Source organism: Zonotrichia leucophrys, chromosome 9, assembly GCF_028769735.1.
Source record: "Zonotrichia leucophrys gambelii isolate GWCS_2022_RI chromosome 9, RI_Zleu_2.0, whole genome shotgun sequence".
NCBI lineage: Eukaryota > Metazoa > Chordata > Aves > Passeriformes > Passerellidae > Zonotrichia > Zonotrichia leucophrys.
Window position 1 is genome coordinate 19795854 of NC_088179.1, and position 17206 is coordinate 19813059.

The 17206-nt window shown below is 39.0% G+C and overlaps 1 protein-coding gene across 7 annotated transcripts in view; it reads right to left on the bottom strand.

The window, feature by feature from the left end:
- Positions 1 to 17206, bottom strand: part of NAALADL2 (N-acetylated alpha-linked acidic dipeptidase like 2) — a 410218-nt gene that overhangs the window by 158537 nt on the left and 234475 nt on the right. For all 7 annotated transcript variants that reach the window (XM_064721341.1, XM_064721337.1, XM_064721340.1 and 4 more), the window contains one exon: positions 10515 to 10788. In XM_064721341.1, coding sequence (XP_064577411.1) covers positions 10515 to 10788 — 274 coding nt within the window. The remainder of the gene's footprint in view (positions 1 to 10514; positions 10789 to 17206) is intronic.

The window sequence follows — 17206 nt, forward strand, 5'->3', positions numbered from 1 at the left end:
TTGCACAGATTTATAGGTCTCTAAATTACATCTGTAGAAAAAGGACTGGGAAAAATAAGTTCTAAAAATATATTCAGATGACAAGAAAAGGACTCCAATAAAAACACCAAATGTGCCTGAGTAATATCAGATTCAAGTGGCCCAAATGATTGACCAGGACAAGCATCTAGATATAGAAATACAGCTGTTCCTGAGAACAGCTCTCCTCTGTGATTAAAAAAGAATATTTTTCTGGTTTTCAGCCACCTAACATTTTAGAAGCAGACTTATTTTACAAGAAACATATAGTGTGTCATTCCTGTCTCACAGATAAGAAAATTGTACAGGGAAGAAAAAGTTCTTTTCTGTTTCAGGCTTTCAAATTTTGCTTTTAAAACTGCACTCAAGATTTTGGAGTTGATGTGCATCCTACATTGCCCAGTAATGTAAAGGTTTCACATGGCAGCTCCATTTGGCTTTTCTTTCAGAAACAGCTAACTTTCATTTTGAAACTTTTGCCTATAGCAAAATTAGTAGTTCACCTTTATCCCATGTGTTTCCAAAGATTAGAGTGAATGTTCTCCTGAACTGTGCCAAATTTCACATAGGTATTTTGAACGTTCATCTCTTAAGTGTGGCAGAGACCCCATAGAGATTTGAGAACTTGTTCATGTGCTCCCACAGCAGGGATGGAAAAACCTGGAGAAAAAGAGGAAATCCCATGCAAAGGACAGAACCCGATTCTTTTGAAAGGGGTTTCCAGTAAGCCTCATCTTGTACAGCTGCACCTCAAGAGAAAAGCTGGAAAAATTTTTACATCATCTAAAACATATGAGAAAGTCTGAAGAGACTCTGTAATCTCGACAGATTGATGGGAGGAAAGAGCAACCTGCCTGCCATCACAATTGATTTTATTGCTTAAAGCAAAAGCTTTGCCATCAGCGCAGCCCATCCAGAGCCCTGGAGCTGGACAGAGCTTCCCTCATCTTCCACACAGCCTGGAATCCAGGTCAGCCTCTCTCACAGCAGCACAGAGCACTCAGTGTTATTGCAGCAATGCCATCTGATGGCTCAATTCCCAATAAAAGCAGTCAGGGACATTGTTAGAGAACTATCAGTTACCACAGAAATCTGAGCTCAATTCCCTGTCTTCACCTCTTCTGAGCCTTCCTGCCCTGGATCCTGAACAATCAACAAAAAGAAACCAGAAACAGGGAGCTCAGTGTGTGTGTGCTCTATAACTCTGATTCCAGCACAGACTTCCCTAATGATCCATCTTCCTGCAGTCACTGGTGCCTTTTCTTGACTTTAATAAACACAAGAGACTCAATTCAATACAGAAAATAAAGAACCCACAACAGTCACCATTAGCCATGTCCACCACTTTTACCTTCTGCTGAGAGGGTTCCCTGCATATTTCTTCAACTGCCTCAACATTTTTGGTACCTACCCCATGAACATTGTCAACAATTTATCTACAGAGTCTGCAGAGAAGATGGAACAGTTGTGGAAGTTTACTTCAGATGGAGAAACCCTACAGCAGCAGTGAGATCATCAGGGAAAAACCTCAATTCAAAGGATATTATCCTCAAAATCCTAATATCTAGGATAACCGATATTATCCTCAAAATCCTGAGCCTAACACTGTCCATACTGATATAATTTCTCATCCTAGATTTCAGTTTGTGACTCTACATGATTATAATGTTCTACTTTAGCCTCAAGACATATAAGATTTAGTGGTAAATGGGCAACAAGGACAAAAACACGATAAAATCTTCTTGAATCAAATGTTTTGTTAGGAAACGGATGCGTTAATTCTTTTTCCAGCAACGTAAAATTTCTAGAATTTTCCTCCTAATTCATTCCCTAAAACATCCCCCAGGTGAAGCTTGTGCCTGGCACGCCCTGACCTGCAGCAGGAGATACATCCCTCTTGGGTGAGAAGGCAGCAGGACCTTTCTTGCATATTGAGCAGCTTTGCTCTCCCTTTGTTTTAGCCACTGCCAGACCTCCTCCATCCTTATTCACCTTTGTGCCCCTTCGAGGCACCAGAGGGAGGCAGTGAATCCTGCAGCAGACAGGACTAACTCTATATGGTAACATAACTCAGGGGAAGGAAGATCAATTCCTTGAAGCACCTTCTTTCTCACACACACCTGCTCTTGGGCCAGTCACAGCCTGGTGATGGATGAGGCACCTTCCCTTTGAACTGCAGAGCTCAGGAACACCAGAAATAATTGTGAGAATAAAACTGATAGAGCTCGGAATTAATTCACATTAAGGCCCTCTAAATTAACGAGATAAACACGGTAACTAATATTCATTTCATGAGGTTAGACATGAGATTTATTTATATTTAGTGGGAGAGACAGCACATCAGACAGAATAAAAACCTAGCGATGTCTAAGAGGGAAGACCAATGCATTTTCAGCTTTATTTACTTTGCAGTATTTTTTATTTATTTATTTTAAAAGAGATACTTCTCTCCTGGGATTGCAGTCAGTAGGTAGAGGTTTAAATGCTGTATTTCCAAACAGATTTAAAAGGGAATTTCTGAACAAAAGCTTTTTCTCAGGACATTTTAGTCCAGCCAGTGAAGAGGCTCTGGCATTTTGACAGTTTCCATACACAGTCAATGCACTTCTGCCAACAGCACCTGGATACCAAACCTACACTTGCCAATGGCTACTGCCTGGATCTTTTTTGGTTTTTTTTTTAGCTTTTTATTCTTCTTCGCATTTTTAAGAATTCAGTTCTTATATATATATATTTCAACCAGCTGTATCACAGCAGAATTTTTTTTCCAACCTGCTCTGAAAGGTTTCAAAAGGTATTTGCTTCAAAGGATTTTCTCTGAGAGTCATCTTCTTCTTTTTTTGGTCTTTCCTACTACCAAGGCTGTGTCCAGATTTAGAGCATTCCTCAAAGCACTCTCCAGAGAGGTACATCCTTTGCTCTTTAATACCAAAGTTTTTTAACAAAGAAGTCAGGCACACTGCAGTTCTCACCAAATTATTCTTAAAATGACAGCTTTATCCCTAGTTTAGGTTACATTTGAAACCTCCCAAGGATCCTTATTTCTTTTTTTTTAAGTGAGAACTTATTCCCACTCTTTCATGTGCTCATCTTAGAAGATATTTGGCCTTTATATCACCACATCCTATCACAGAGATAAGAAATCTTTAAATTTGTTTTGAATTTTCGGTGCTACTTTCATTTCAAAATATTAAAAAATATTTTAACAATGAGATAGAGGCTCCCACAGAAAAACATGCAATGAACTCATATTCCTACATTTGAAGAAAGTAAGTTTTAAGATTTTGACAAAATATTGTCCAATGCTGACTGTAGTAGTTGTACTGGTAGGCAGAGACAACTCCTAAGATAAAACACTGCTGAGGCTTTACCTGGTAAGATTTATCACAGTGCATTGAAAATTAAAAAACTGCTGCTGATTATTTTCAGCTGCCAGCTCTAATTCACAAGGCACCACCATATTTAGATTTTTTTTTCCTCCAATTTAAAAAAGAATCAAGTGAAGTATGGCAGAAGACTGATATTTTTTTTTGCCCTTTAAAAAACAATTTGGTTACAGCAATTGTAACCCATATTGTCATGGATGCCTGATGCCAGAGCCTGCCAGGGTCACAGTCCTGTGCCCATGTTCACACAACGTTTATGCTCACTAAAATGGAATCTGCCTTCAACTACAGAAGCTTTTCTATTGCTAATGTTCCTGAAAAGATTTTAGGACTTGCTTCTCTTCCTGAAAAACTAACTTAAAAAAAAAATGAGAAGCAGCAATAGTTTAATCAATATTGTATTTTACAGTCACTCATAACTACCAGAGAACTGAGCAGCATTTAAAGCAGTTCTTTATTGTTCATGCATGAAACTTCATTTTTTTAAACAATAAAGTTAGGTAAGTAGTTGTAGGGACAAGGATTGAGTATTATACAAATACAAAAATATTTTGTTCTTGTTCTTGTATCAGTTATAACTGTTTCTTATGTTTTTGTCATAATAGAAATTTTTTAAAAGCTGATATTTACTTAATAGTCCCTCTGTTGAAGGAAATTTTTGTTTTTTACAGTGTAAGCAGGATTCCTTTGAGGCAGTTTTAAACCTCCAGAATACTGGAGAAATTTAAAAGAAAAAGATCCCCAAAACCCAATCCCAAGAGCTTAGAACACAAGAAGCTTTTTACTTGAAAATTCCTCCTCTGAGTAAGTTTACCTTTACAAACTTAAACACAGAAGAAAGCCCAGGTATGTTATTGGTAGGTTCATATTTACTAAGATGGTGAAGAAGAAGTTACAGAGAGAGAGAAGATGGCACTTCCTAAGAAAAACATGACTTGGGATTTGGCAGAAAGGTTTCCACTTGGCCTGAATACATTTGTATTATACCCTTAATAAAGAGTGGGATTGAAAAAAAGCCTGACTGGGTGGGCACCAGCCCAGGTATCCACTGGAGTGCAGAGGTGATGCCAACTCAGTGGCCCTGATTATACCATAAGGATTAAAGAGAAAAACCCTCCTTGGAGACCCATGAATTGCACAAATTTCACTGCTATTCTCTCACACTGACTGCTAACAGACAAAATTAACTCTGCTTAGAAATGATGTAATTCTCATTTATTTCAATAGGAATTCTGCTTGCACTAAAACCTAAAACAGGCACCAAATACTCTTGCTAAGCCCTCAGGGTTTGCACCCGTTAGTTTTTACCATGTAGTTGGAATATAAATAATTGTTATGGTTCAACATTGCTCCCTCTCTAATATTGTACAGAGGCTTTACTAAGAAATGCCTTCAGCTGATTCTGTGCAGTGGCATGGAAGTGCTCAGTGATCTGTTATGTCTCGAGATACCAAGATGCCTCACCTTTTGCTTTTTCATAATTTAAAAAATTTTATTTATTATTAATGGTATGATTACTAAAATGCCATTACTAACATTTTATTAGTAAAACATCAGGACAGCGTTGCCTTGCAATTATAAAACAGCAAAAGGCTCTGCAGCAGCAGCATTTGCATCTTTGAAACCCTGCCTTCAATGACACAAAAATCTCCCAGCAATATTAATATGGGCTTTGAGCACGATGAACTACTATTATTTTTAGAGAACTGTACAACTTTATTTATTAATGGTTATGTGATATATGCCAGAAAACTGACAGGATGTTCTGCAGGACATCTCTTCAATGATCGCTTTTGGAGCCCTCGCCTGCAATTTTAAATTATATAACCTTCACATTGCATTTCACAGCTTTCTATATGTAATTATAACGGAGTGGCAGCTATGCTGTAGTTAATGTTGAATGTTGTTTTCTGCTTAAAGGTCAAGTCTATTCTAAAATCCATATTCTTAGTGAGATTGTCTTGGAAAATTGCTGTGCCTACTTGGTATGCAGAGCAGTGGTCTAAATTATGATTATTTGTGGAAGAGGTTTCGGAGAAACTCTTCTATAAATAAAAGATAAATAAAGCTGCACTAAAACTTCTAAATGTTACCAAAAAAAATCACATGATTCTTCTCATTTGTGTGTATGTGTTATTCAACCTATAGCCCTAACCATCTGCAAAACTGATTTCAGTTGCTAGGGATTCATTTTAGCTAGTGCATGTCTCTTCAGAGAAGAAATCTTTAAAAATGCTAATAAAGATAATAATGAACTAAATTTGGCATGCCTAAAAGAATTAAATGCACACATGCATCAAGATTCCCTCTAGCCTGGTATTTTGCACCAATGTGCCATCAAAAATGACTGAAAGACTTAGGAAGAGATGCTGCGATTATTTAATCTAAATTAAAGGCACTCTCTGCCTTTGGAATTCAAGATGTGCTAGTGAGCATGCTGCAGAAGGCTCATTTAGAAATTCCGCCTGGGGATAAAAATAACCTGGGAAGGTTTTAAAATTTTCTAAAACCAACCCGCTGACACCAATCTTAATTCTGAAATATGGTTAAGGAAATTACCACTGATTAGCTGGAGGGAAGAGAAAAGATAATAAGGGTGCACTAATCACATTTCCAGCACAATGAAACCGAATCAAATGGAAGCAAGCTTTAGGGTCAAGGACTTCCTGATGCTCTGTCCCCTCCAGAGGAATTCCAGACCTTTTGGTGCGGAGCTGGAAATAAAGAGAGCTGCCAGAACTGGGCTGTAAACCTGAGCAGGGAGGGGAGGGAACTGTAGGACACACAAGTGGGACTGTAGGGCACACTCCTGGCAGGAGTGGGAAAGGTTAGAGGAACAGGAAGTAGAGGAAAGGAAGACTCCCATCTTCCTGCAAAGAACCTGGGGGAAGAGGGGATGAATGGGAAAAGACAGCCATAAGGAAATGGGATACTGGATAAGAAGTGGGCAAACTCCCTTCCTTGTGAAAGAGGATCTGACAGCCAAATCAGAGTCCTGCTTCCCTTATTCCCCTCTTGCCAAGATTGAAGAATGATGGGAAGATGACTGAGTGAGCTTAACAGATGGGCTTGTACATCCCAGATTGCTTCAGGTTGCATTAATCTCTGCGGTGGGCTCTCATTTAGCTGAGAAAATGTCACCAAAACAAACGAACCGGAGCAGACTGAGACGTGACCAGCAGATGCAGAGAATCTCTTCTGCATGGTGTGGGTAGAGGCAGGCAGGCAGCATTCCCACTTGTCTGCTCCCTGCAGCCCCTCCAAAACTCATCAAAGGTATCCCTGGCTGATTGGTATAAATGCCTCAGGTCAGCAACAGAGAAATCAGTAGGAACTGGGAGTGTGGATGATGGCAGGGAAGTGAGGTGACACAACAGAGGAGTCAAAGCAGTCAGGGGACAGAGCAGCGGCCAAAATACAAAACAGATACAGTCAGGTGTTGGGAGAACTGCCTTGGAGATGAGCACAATTCATTTCTGTCCATAACCCCTCAAATAATCCCTGCCTGCATGTGCATCTCCATTCCAGGAACATGCCAGTACTTCTACTCGTGCTTCCTCTCCTGGCTCCTGAACCAAAACAGTCCTTTCAGTACATGAAAGCTCCAGGAATTAAACAGGATGTGTTGCTGGGCTTGCTGAGAACATCCACGAGGGTGGAAATGAACCCCAAACCAGAAGAGAGGGGCAGCAAAAGAACCAACAGGCATTTGGTGCATTATTCCCAAAGAGGCAGAGTAGTGAATCATGAGACAATGCCATACAACAGAGGACACCAAATATCTCAGTTCAAAGTATGAAAGCAGACTTAGGATTGCCAAAAGTTCCTTAACACTTCTGTAAAGTAAAGAGAGAAGGTGAAAGGAAAGTGGGGAAAACTTCAGGTCACACAAACAGAATTTCAGAAAATGCATGAATACAAAGCAAATACCATTTACATTTTGCTTTAATTAGGCCGTCCTTGAACGTTATTCCCACACACCAACCATTACATCTGCTAGGACTATTTCCAGTTTCTAAAGAAACAGTGGAGAGAGCAGACAAACATTGTGGACATGTGTTTGTTCCAGAAGCTGCTGCACTCAGCAGAACTGATTGAAACCAACTGTTCAGTGCCCTGAGTGCCACCCAGGCTCCTGCAAGCCCAAATATACCCCAAAGGAGAATATATTCTCCTCTGGTCCACTCAGGGATCACCACACCCCTGTCACACATGGGCTACTGACACCATTTACTAAAGTGGAACTGAAAGGGGACACCAGATTTTGGGGGTTTGAGCCCTCTCTCATCAGCTCCTGGTCATGTTCCCCATCTCAGCCCCCTCCACTCCCCAGGGACAGAGCATCCCCACAGCTCCTGGATCCCAAAGCTGCAGGAGGCAGGAGCAGCACATTCGGATTCACCACACCACCCTCACTTGGAGACTGGCTGGATACTGTCTGACAATGCATTTTGCTTTAATGCATAAATTTGAAGCAATGTAATTTCCATTTATATGTGCACTCTGCTGGCCAGAGCAGCTTTCCTGTTTTTATCAAGCAGACAAAAGGTTTAAGCTCTATAAAAGGTGGCTGATATTTAAGTTTTAATAAAAATATATTTCAGGTATGTCATTCTTTCCTTAGGCTGACCTAGCCTACAATATATTATTTACATAACTGCTGCAATATCTATTTCAAAAGTGACTCGACAGCCCTCTCCAGAACTGTAAGCTGCCCTGCCTGTCACTATGATGGGTAAACACTGTCACCTTTTCACAGTCCAATGAAATATAGAGAACTAGTAAAGTGCACCATCCATCACAATGGCACTAAGTAGGTTTTTGAAGTAGATTTCAGATCACAAATGCTCACATTTTTACTCACAAATGCTGTTTAGACTGTTACCAGAAAGCACAAATTGGATGGCTCATATACAATGGCCGTATGATGAATGGACATGACAGGTGGTCAAAGAAAATGAGTCTTGCTGTTCTACAAATAACCTTGTCAACATCAAAGTGGAGCTGTAGCTCTGCTGGTAGCCAGACTGCAATAGCTTAATGGTTTTATTTGCTTCAACTTCTAGCAAACCAAACAGACAAATGAGATACAATGAAGCAGCAGCATCCAGGCAGTATTAGCAATTCAGCCTGATTAAGTGACACATAATAGGAATTTTCTGCTAAGGATGTGCCACATTTGAAAGAAAATTATTCACGTTATGAGTAGCTGTTATAAAAATACCTGTTCACAGGAAAACCCTCGTGATTTTGCAATCACAAACCACTGCAGGATATCCAAAATACGCGACTTGTAGTTCCACTGCAAGCAATCAAGTCACTTTCTGATGGCTGAGCCCAGCAACAGCCACCACCTGCTACTTCTCATTTAAAGTTTTTCTACTTCCATTAGTTTAAATAGTAGAGATTAGTGTGTAGGATTGAAAGTCAGGAAGGTTAGATAGTGCCAATTTACCTATAGCCTAAACAAATAGGGAAATCTCCCTTTTGGGCAAAAACTCTACATCCAAGGACATTTCAGGTAGATTTTTTGAAGAACAGAAGAACACATCTCAAGTTTTGTAATGGTGCTGAGGTATCTCAAAGAATTGATGTAAAACCATGCAGAGAGTCATTCTTTGGCTCCAGTGCAGAGCTGGAGTTTTGCCAAAGCCAAGGTCTAGCCCTTGTGATGAGGATGGTGTGTGTGGTCCTCATTTCTGCTGAACTCAAAAAAGCAAACTGCCCTGGAACATAATGGAGAGTGGAGCCCGTGCTGCTGGGAATAACAGCAGCGGTTTTTCCCGGAACATTGGATTTCCTTCAATCTGATGAATTTGTTAGCACCGCATTGACATTCATGAAATAAAACCTCAAAGGTCACAACCATTCTTCTCTCTGATTACAGGTACTCTTACTAAGTTACAATGAGAAAATAATATTAAATATGGAGTTTTTTAAGTGATATGAGAAGGCAATCACATTCATTATTACATGTTAAAGCATGTATCATGCAAGTTAGGACCTCTTCTTGCCTACTTCATTTTGCTTCTCAGCAACAAATTTTAAGTGGACAGAGCCCCAGAACGAGGATGACAAGACTCAGCCTGGAGAGGAGACATGTTTAAATATTAAGATGTCCACAATCTGTTCATTTACAGTCTGTAAGTGTTCTAAGCCATGAACAAACATGTCTTTTAAATAAGACAGAAAACAAGATAAAAACCCCCAGCATCAGTGGAATAATACAGTATTTTTGAAAGGAGGAAGATAACAATAATGCAATTAGCAGTGAAATTGCAATTTTTGAATTTCAGAAATATTTTTTAAGATTTACACTATCTCAGCTAGGAAGCTAAACAGAAATGATGGCTCCTTTGTGCAGTCTCAAAATATTTAGTCAGAAGCTCAAGGAAAACAGACGGGGAAGACAGTACACAGGAAAAAACAAGATAATCCAAGATCTTATTTCACTTGGCAAGTAACAAATCCAAATAGGTAGAATCTTTTTGCTGACAAAACTTCCTAGAGTAACTGCAGTAAGATAAAACCACAAATCGGTGTTTTCAAGAGGAAACAGAGCAGATATGTCAACTGAATTGTCACAGAAGAAACTATGTGAGATCCACAACCATAATTCAGAGGCTCCAGGTATTAGCCCAGCACTCCCACCAGTCTCATCCTTCCTACAAGCATCCCTCAAACCAGAAGCACTCATACATCAGCAAGGATAAAGTGAAACTCTAGACACAGCTACCAGATTTTTACACACAAGCAAAATGTGCCAATTCATAAACAGATACTTAAAAAATTAAAGACACTGTGTAATTAGATTCACATAGATATATGTGAGTGTATATCTATATCTATCTCCTATGAAATATTCATAGACATAAGGTTTTAAGGTTAATTAAGATAAGTACGATTGGCCACATCATAATTCACATAAATATGCTTATTTTAAGGCTGGGCATTTCAGCATATTTTCAATTGGATTTGATGATCTTAGAGGTCTTTTCCTACCTAAATAACTCTGTGATTCTCTGTGTAATTTTCCAGTCAGGCTCAGTAAAATCTGTTGTTTCCTAACTCTATTTCACCATAAGTGACAGAGACAAATGGCCACGTTACCTCAAGAGTTCCTTTGGCAGAATAAGCTGCGTAGGAGTACAGGAGGTCTGGGCTGTGAAGTGTTTTGGGGTCTGTGCTGCACTGCTGTCCACTTGGATAAAAGCATTCCCCGCTGCTCTGCAGAGTGACTGTGTTTGAAGCGGGGCCTGGGAGGTCAAGCAGAACGGAGTAATTCACCAGCCGGACATCCTCCAGGCCTTGGGAACGCCACTGACCCTGGATTTTCACTGCAAGGTCTGCATCATCATCTCCTCTGGGGAACTCTAACAAATCTCTGAAAAAAAAAACCACACAAGTAAAGTTTAGTTTATTTCCCAATCAGGACTCTTGTAGGTTAGTATGCACCACTGCAGGACTTTATTAAAAACATATCATCACACATGCAAAAAAACCATACAACTTTCCCATTTTCTTACTAAGTATGAGAAAAAGGCAACTGCTTTTTTGGGAAATAAAAATAAGAAAAAAATGTATGTATAGGAAGCATATCCAAATGAAATAAAGAATCCAACAGAAATTATCACAGTAACTGTTTCAAAATTCACACATCATTTGCTTATCAAATTTATAAAATAGCATAAATTTAACCAATCTTTAAACATGGAGAAGCCAATCCGAAGTAACATCTCAAGGATGTCAGAGAAGCCATGATGCTGAAAATTCGTTGTAATTATATAGTTATAATTACATGTTTGGCTTAAATTCATCAAGGAAAGCAAATTTACTAAGCAGAATGGAATCATTCCCCCAAATGATGTGCTCACTGTCAGCAGGTTCTTCACATTTCCTACCTGCACTGAAGGATTACCTGAGCCGCCAGCTTGGCCAGCAGAAGAGGCAAACGTGGGAATTATTTTGGCAGTATCCACTGATGGGTCAGTGGGAACTCGGGTTGGTCTGGGCTGGCATCACCTTCAACAGTGGCTGGCACAGGGGCCACAGGATGAAGGCACCAAAGGACCACCCTCCTCCCCAGCACATGCCAAAGGATTCCAGATGCTGAAATTATTGCCATGATAACTTCAGAGCATGGGATTGCTGAAGGAGCAACTGAAGGTTTCCCCTACTTATGCAGACAAGCAGTCATGTAAGCAAAGGACAGGAATAAAATTCATTACTCAAATAAAAAGCACTACCCACGTGCAGCACAAAAAGCTTATGGAATATTTGCTGAATTCTGTCAAGTTGGATTTTTGGAGGTTTTTTTGTGTGTCTACAAAGCTCTCAGGAGTGAAAAGAAGATTAAGGACCACAGATGTGTGATTTCCAAGCACAGAGTGAAGAGATAGTGACACTGCCTGAAAGCCTTGTCCACAACCTTCTCTTCACAAAAAAGGCCACTAAACCTAACTACTTTAAGGTCTCCAACAGAACTTAAAAAAAACACCCTGGCTGTCTTGCACACATCAAAAAATAAACAGTTGAATAATGTATAGTATTTTTAAGCAAGCAACAGGTATCTGAGAATCCCACCAGGTGCTTTCCAAGTACCCCTGGAATATCCAAAACCAGCTGCAGTGCTGCAGGTGGGAAGCTCCTGGCTAAAGGTTCTGGCTCTGCTTCTAGAAGGGTCTGCCCTGCCCCAGGAGAGCCCAGCAAACAAAGCTTATGATGGAAGCCAAGCACAAGGGCTCCCTTCTCCACTCATCTTGTGCTGAAAGTTTGAAAAATGAACATTTACTGCCGAGACAGCATCAAGGCCTTAAAAGGGCAGAAAGTAAAATTATAACACCTATTACATCTAGAAATGGCTCAAAAATTACCTACTCCATTGAAATGCCTAATGCCCATCATCACATTATATGGGCAGAATGATTATTCCAACATGCAAAAGTTTTTTTTTTTAAACAGACAAATCTATGTATAAATTTGTTTTTTATAAAATATATTTATTCAAAGCAATATGTTGTATCCCTGGCTGCATTGCTCCAGCAAGGCTGTTCACACACAAAGTTCAAAATCTTTACAACAACACTGGCCTTATGTTGGGACTTCAGGGATCCTGTCAGGAACAATAACTGTCTTGCAGATTTAATGTTTTTAAATTATCTAAAATAAGTCTTCGAGCAGTCTAGACCACACAGATGACTTAATCCAATCTGCAGTATATTACAAGTTTCCAATTTCATCTCCTGTGCCTGCTAATGTAATGACATAAACTTGGGCAGTGCAGAAATACAGAAAGTTGTTTGATTAACACAATCATTAATGGAATAGCTGCATTTCCCTCAGGTGATAGAAACATTATTAGAATAAATAATTAAAGAAACTTATCCCAGGCCAATAGGGTTATGGCACATTGTAACCAGAAGTATTCAGTCACAATAAAAGGAATTAAGCATTGAAAGAGGAAGATACAATAAGCAAATTGCTCCCTTACTAATAGAAGTAACTTTCCCCTTCATAATTAAATCAGCATGTCTTTGAAACTTTTGTGACAACATTTCTGATTAAGTTACAGAAATTATCCCACTCACTATTTACACCATAATGTCTTTATAGCATGTTAAAATCAAATTGCAAATTATGAGCATACATTATTTTACAATAAATCAGCACATATTAGACTACTTTGATAAATCTTATGAAAAACACCAGAAAGATTTTTTTTCTTCCCAGACTTATTACAATAGCTGACTTGCATTTGCCTTTGATGCTGACTGCATGAACTTAAAGTCAGAGGAAACTGAACTCATTATTTTTTTTTCACATACTAATTGCATAACAAGTAAAATACACAAAACCAGTATTTCCTAAACCCAGTCAAATCCAGAAAATTATCAAGTTTAGCAGTTCAGCCTGGAAGAGTATCAATACTTCACATGCACTTCACAGTTCTTCTTTCCAAATGCTCAAATTATTTAATTCCTAGAATTTACAGGGCTCAGAGATTCCCAGAGTGGATTTCAGCAGTGGGGAGGAGCAGCCCCTCGGGGTGAGGATGTTCTCCCAAGCCACTGCATGCTCAAAAGAACCAAAACCAATGCAATTGCCAATTTCCATTTACAACACTGCCTCTGAGAACTTCAGCCAAATTTTTGACTCCCTTTGGTCACATTAAGAAGATACTTTATTCAGGCATTTTTTCAGGTTTATTCAATGGGAATAACAACAAAGTTTATGGGCACATCTCTGTTGCTGTAAATTTACATAATCTAGCGAAGTGGAGCCACCACAGACTGAAGATTTGGTCTCAAGTCAGAATCAACACTAATAAATGTGAAAATGCCAGTCTGAACACTCCTGTGCCTTTATAGGATGCTCTCAGAGATTTCCATAAATTCCTGACCTTTACTTTCTAATACAGATCAGTATGGAACTAATGTATGTCAGAACAGGACATAAACTCATTCTTGAGCATTCTTCTCCATCTCAAAAGGCTTCCAGAAAAAAAAAAACCAGGCAAAATTGCACTTAAAACCTAGAAAGTTCACCAGATTTCACTTGTATAAGGTAGAGATTTCCCACTTTCATGTGATGAAAACATCACCACTATTGAAGATTCAAAGTCCTTAACCTAGAATAATAATTTTAAATATGTCAAAAATACATCTGTTATAATGCCAGGTGTTCTGCAGCCTCTGCAGCATCAAAAGGCTGTTCTTCACCAGAAGATTACAGAAGATAAATGAACACACACACAAAATATACAAATTTCATTTTCAATTTGGTAACCATGGGGAACACAGACCTGCCGTGCCTTAATGGAAAGTCATTTGCTAGAACAGCATTTTTTGACACAGCTTGCCAAAGGAGAGAACAAGGTATTGCAAACAAGCCAGCTGGGACACTGAACCACCACTCAACAGATACTGAAAAATTACAACAGGTCGCTCTAACAACCAAGAGATGGAATAATTTAACTGTAAAACACAATTATTTCTCAGATAATCCTATTAAATTGCTATAAAACCCCAAGAAAAAGAATTGGAATTGCAGAAGGATTCTACAGATTCAATCTGAAAGATCTACAGGGATCAAAATTCCCCACAAATACGTAAAACTTCATTGTGGTTGGTTTGGTTAGTTTTTTTCTTTTCAGATTTACCACCTGTACTGAGCATGGGGAACTGCCTACACTTCCTGGCCTACTAAGAAAAAATAATCTGAATTCCAGTTTTGCAGAGTTACATGTTAAAGTGCCTTATTCCCATATTTTGACTGTAAATTTCCACTGTTCTCTTCCAGTTCACCGAAATTGTTCATAAAGCAACTTTTTAGGTAAGAGCTAACAACAAATGCCATTTTGGAATTTTTACAGATTGATTTTTCAGCTGAGTAGCTGCTCTCAGATCCTGTGAGTTGCAATGACTGCTCATATTTTGTAAAGCTGCATCAGATCAAAGTGTTCTCTTGTCTAACATGATGCTCCCAACAGTAACTAGCAGCAGATAATCACAGAAGAATGCAGGAAATGCATCACATGGGGTTATTACATTTATAGCCTCTCATGCAAATATATATTTTTTTTTTTTAAACCTCAAACTTTGTCCAGGCTGAGTTTTAAAGATGTTTTCATATGTTGAGGATTTCAGAGCTCGTTTCAGTCCATTAAGAGCCGAGCTGTGGTACCCACACACACCAACTGCTCAGCAGATGCACCAGCAGCATTTCCCACACTTGCAGAAAGAGGAGTTATTTGTGTCCATCACACACTGTGTGCACACACAGGAAACGCTCAGGAAATACCACCTGCCCAAGCCACATCTGCTTCAATTTTAATTACATGTTCCTGTTAATTAGGGCACTCCTCTGGGCTGGTCTCCAACCTGCCTGTTTGGATTTCCCATGGTCTGAACTGATGGCCACAAATTTGCTGCTCCCAAAATACAGAAATAAATAAATTCAGATCCAAGAGAGGATAAATATTTACCAGGAGGTGAGAGAAACATGCTCACAGTGCAAAGAGGTGCATGCAGGATCCTGAAGCACCTCAGGTTCTTCAGGTTACACTACAAGATCACCTGCACCTGCTGCAGAAAAATGCTATGAAATGTCCTCTGTCACATCTACCATCAGTCTTCATACATTCTGGATACTCTGGGCATATTTCAATAATAATAATAATAACACTAATAATAATAATGATAATAATACAATTAACCCTTGCTTGTTCTTGGGTAACAACTTACTGCTTTTGCTGTCTAAGGGAATATTTACAGATCTGCACCCAAGATTTTACATATTTTACAATATACATTTTAACATGCTTTAACATAAAGAAGTACAATTCAGGCTTTTAACAAAAAGGACTGTGATTCATGGCAGCTTTTATTCTCACAGACACAGAATAAATTCAATTCATGAAATAATAAAAAATAAGGAATGTCAGAAAACAGAATGCCAGCTCTAGATTTGGTCGTTCAGTTCTCTAGCAAAAAAACACTTTTTGTAATTTTTATTTTTTAAAAAACATTATGTGTACTGTGGCTTTCAGGTATTTCCAATAAAAGGGTCATGCTCTCTCTCTAGAAAGTCATACTAAGAGAAAACAGAGAAATACTTTTAAACAAAACTTTATAGCATTTTTGCACTGTGTTTAAGTCCACCTGGGTATTAGACTTTCACAGGGGTACCTGACCATCTGTATCTTCTCCTATCATGGTATAAATTCATGCAGAACTGCTCCAGGGCAAACCTCTCATTTTCCTGAGAGGTTCTTTGCCATGGGATCGAAGAACACTCTCAGATCTCAGCCCCTGCTGGCTCCCAAGCTTCGCTGTTTTGCACATTTATGCTTTTTCACTACAGGGCTACCAAGTTTATTGCTCCTACCCATCACATCAGTCAAATGCCTTTGTACCTTTTAAATAAAACTCATGGGGACAGTTCAAATCTCACTTTCCAACACCATGATCCAAGACAAACTTGCATTCAAGGCAGATGGTGGAAGGCATTGAAAAATGACTGATTCACTCTCTGACTCCAGAGTTTATTGGAAAACAAGCAATTCTTTGTTCCCCTACACTAAACATTGCAAAGTCATGAACTGGCCATAGGTGAGCCTTCCAAAGCTTTTTATGTGACATTTAGCCAGCATCCAAATCTTCCAAATACTTCAGAACATTAGAGGGCCAATATGAGATAAGGAAATCACTCAAGGGGGAACAGGTAGGCAGAGACACAGCTAGGAACAGAAACCAGACTGGCTATTTACACTTGTGGCTTCAGTTATCAAAGAAACAAACAAACAAACAAACCTCAACAACATAAAAAACCCCAAACAACACACAGATGGTTATCACTATCCACTTTAAGAACAGTAAATTAACCACAGAACCTTTAACATGGAGAATGACAGCTCCAGTCCATCAAATGGACTATTTTATCAGATCCTAAGACTAAATTCCACGGAAAGAAGAGAGAGAAAATAACTTTTACACTGTGCACTTCAGCTCTAAAGAAGTCACTGCCATGTTCCACTGCTCCCTTTGGTTACAAGAATGACACACTTTCCTTTTAGCAAAGCCAGGAGACCTTGCTTGTCCCTAACACAAAACTTCAAATGCTTACCACAAACTGGACTGATCTACTCCTCACACATTTATTCTATTTACTACAAAAAATGGCTTTCAACAGATGGGCTGTTGGTAAAAAAAAATTCTTTCAAAATATGTACACAATGAAGATACCTACAAAGGAAACCTTTTTTATTATTATTGAAAGAACTCTGAAATCAGTATTTATCTGCT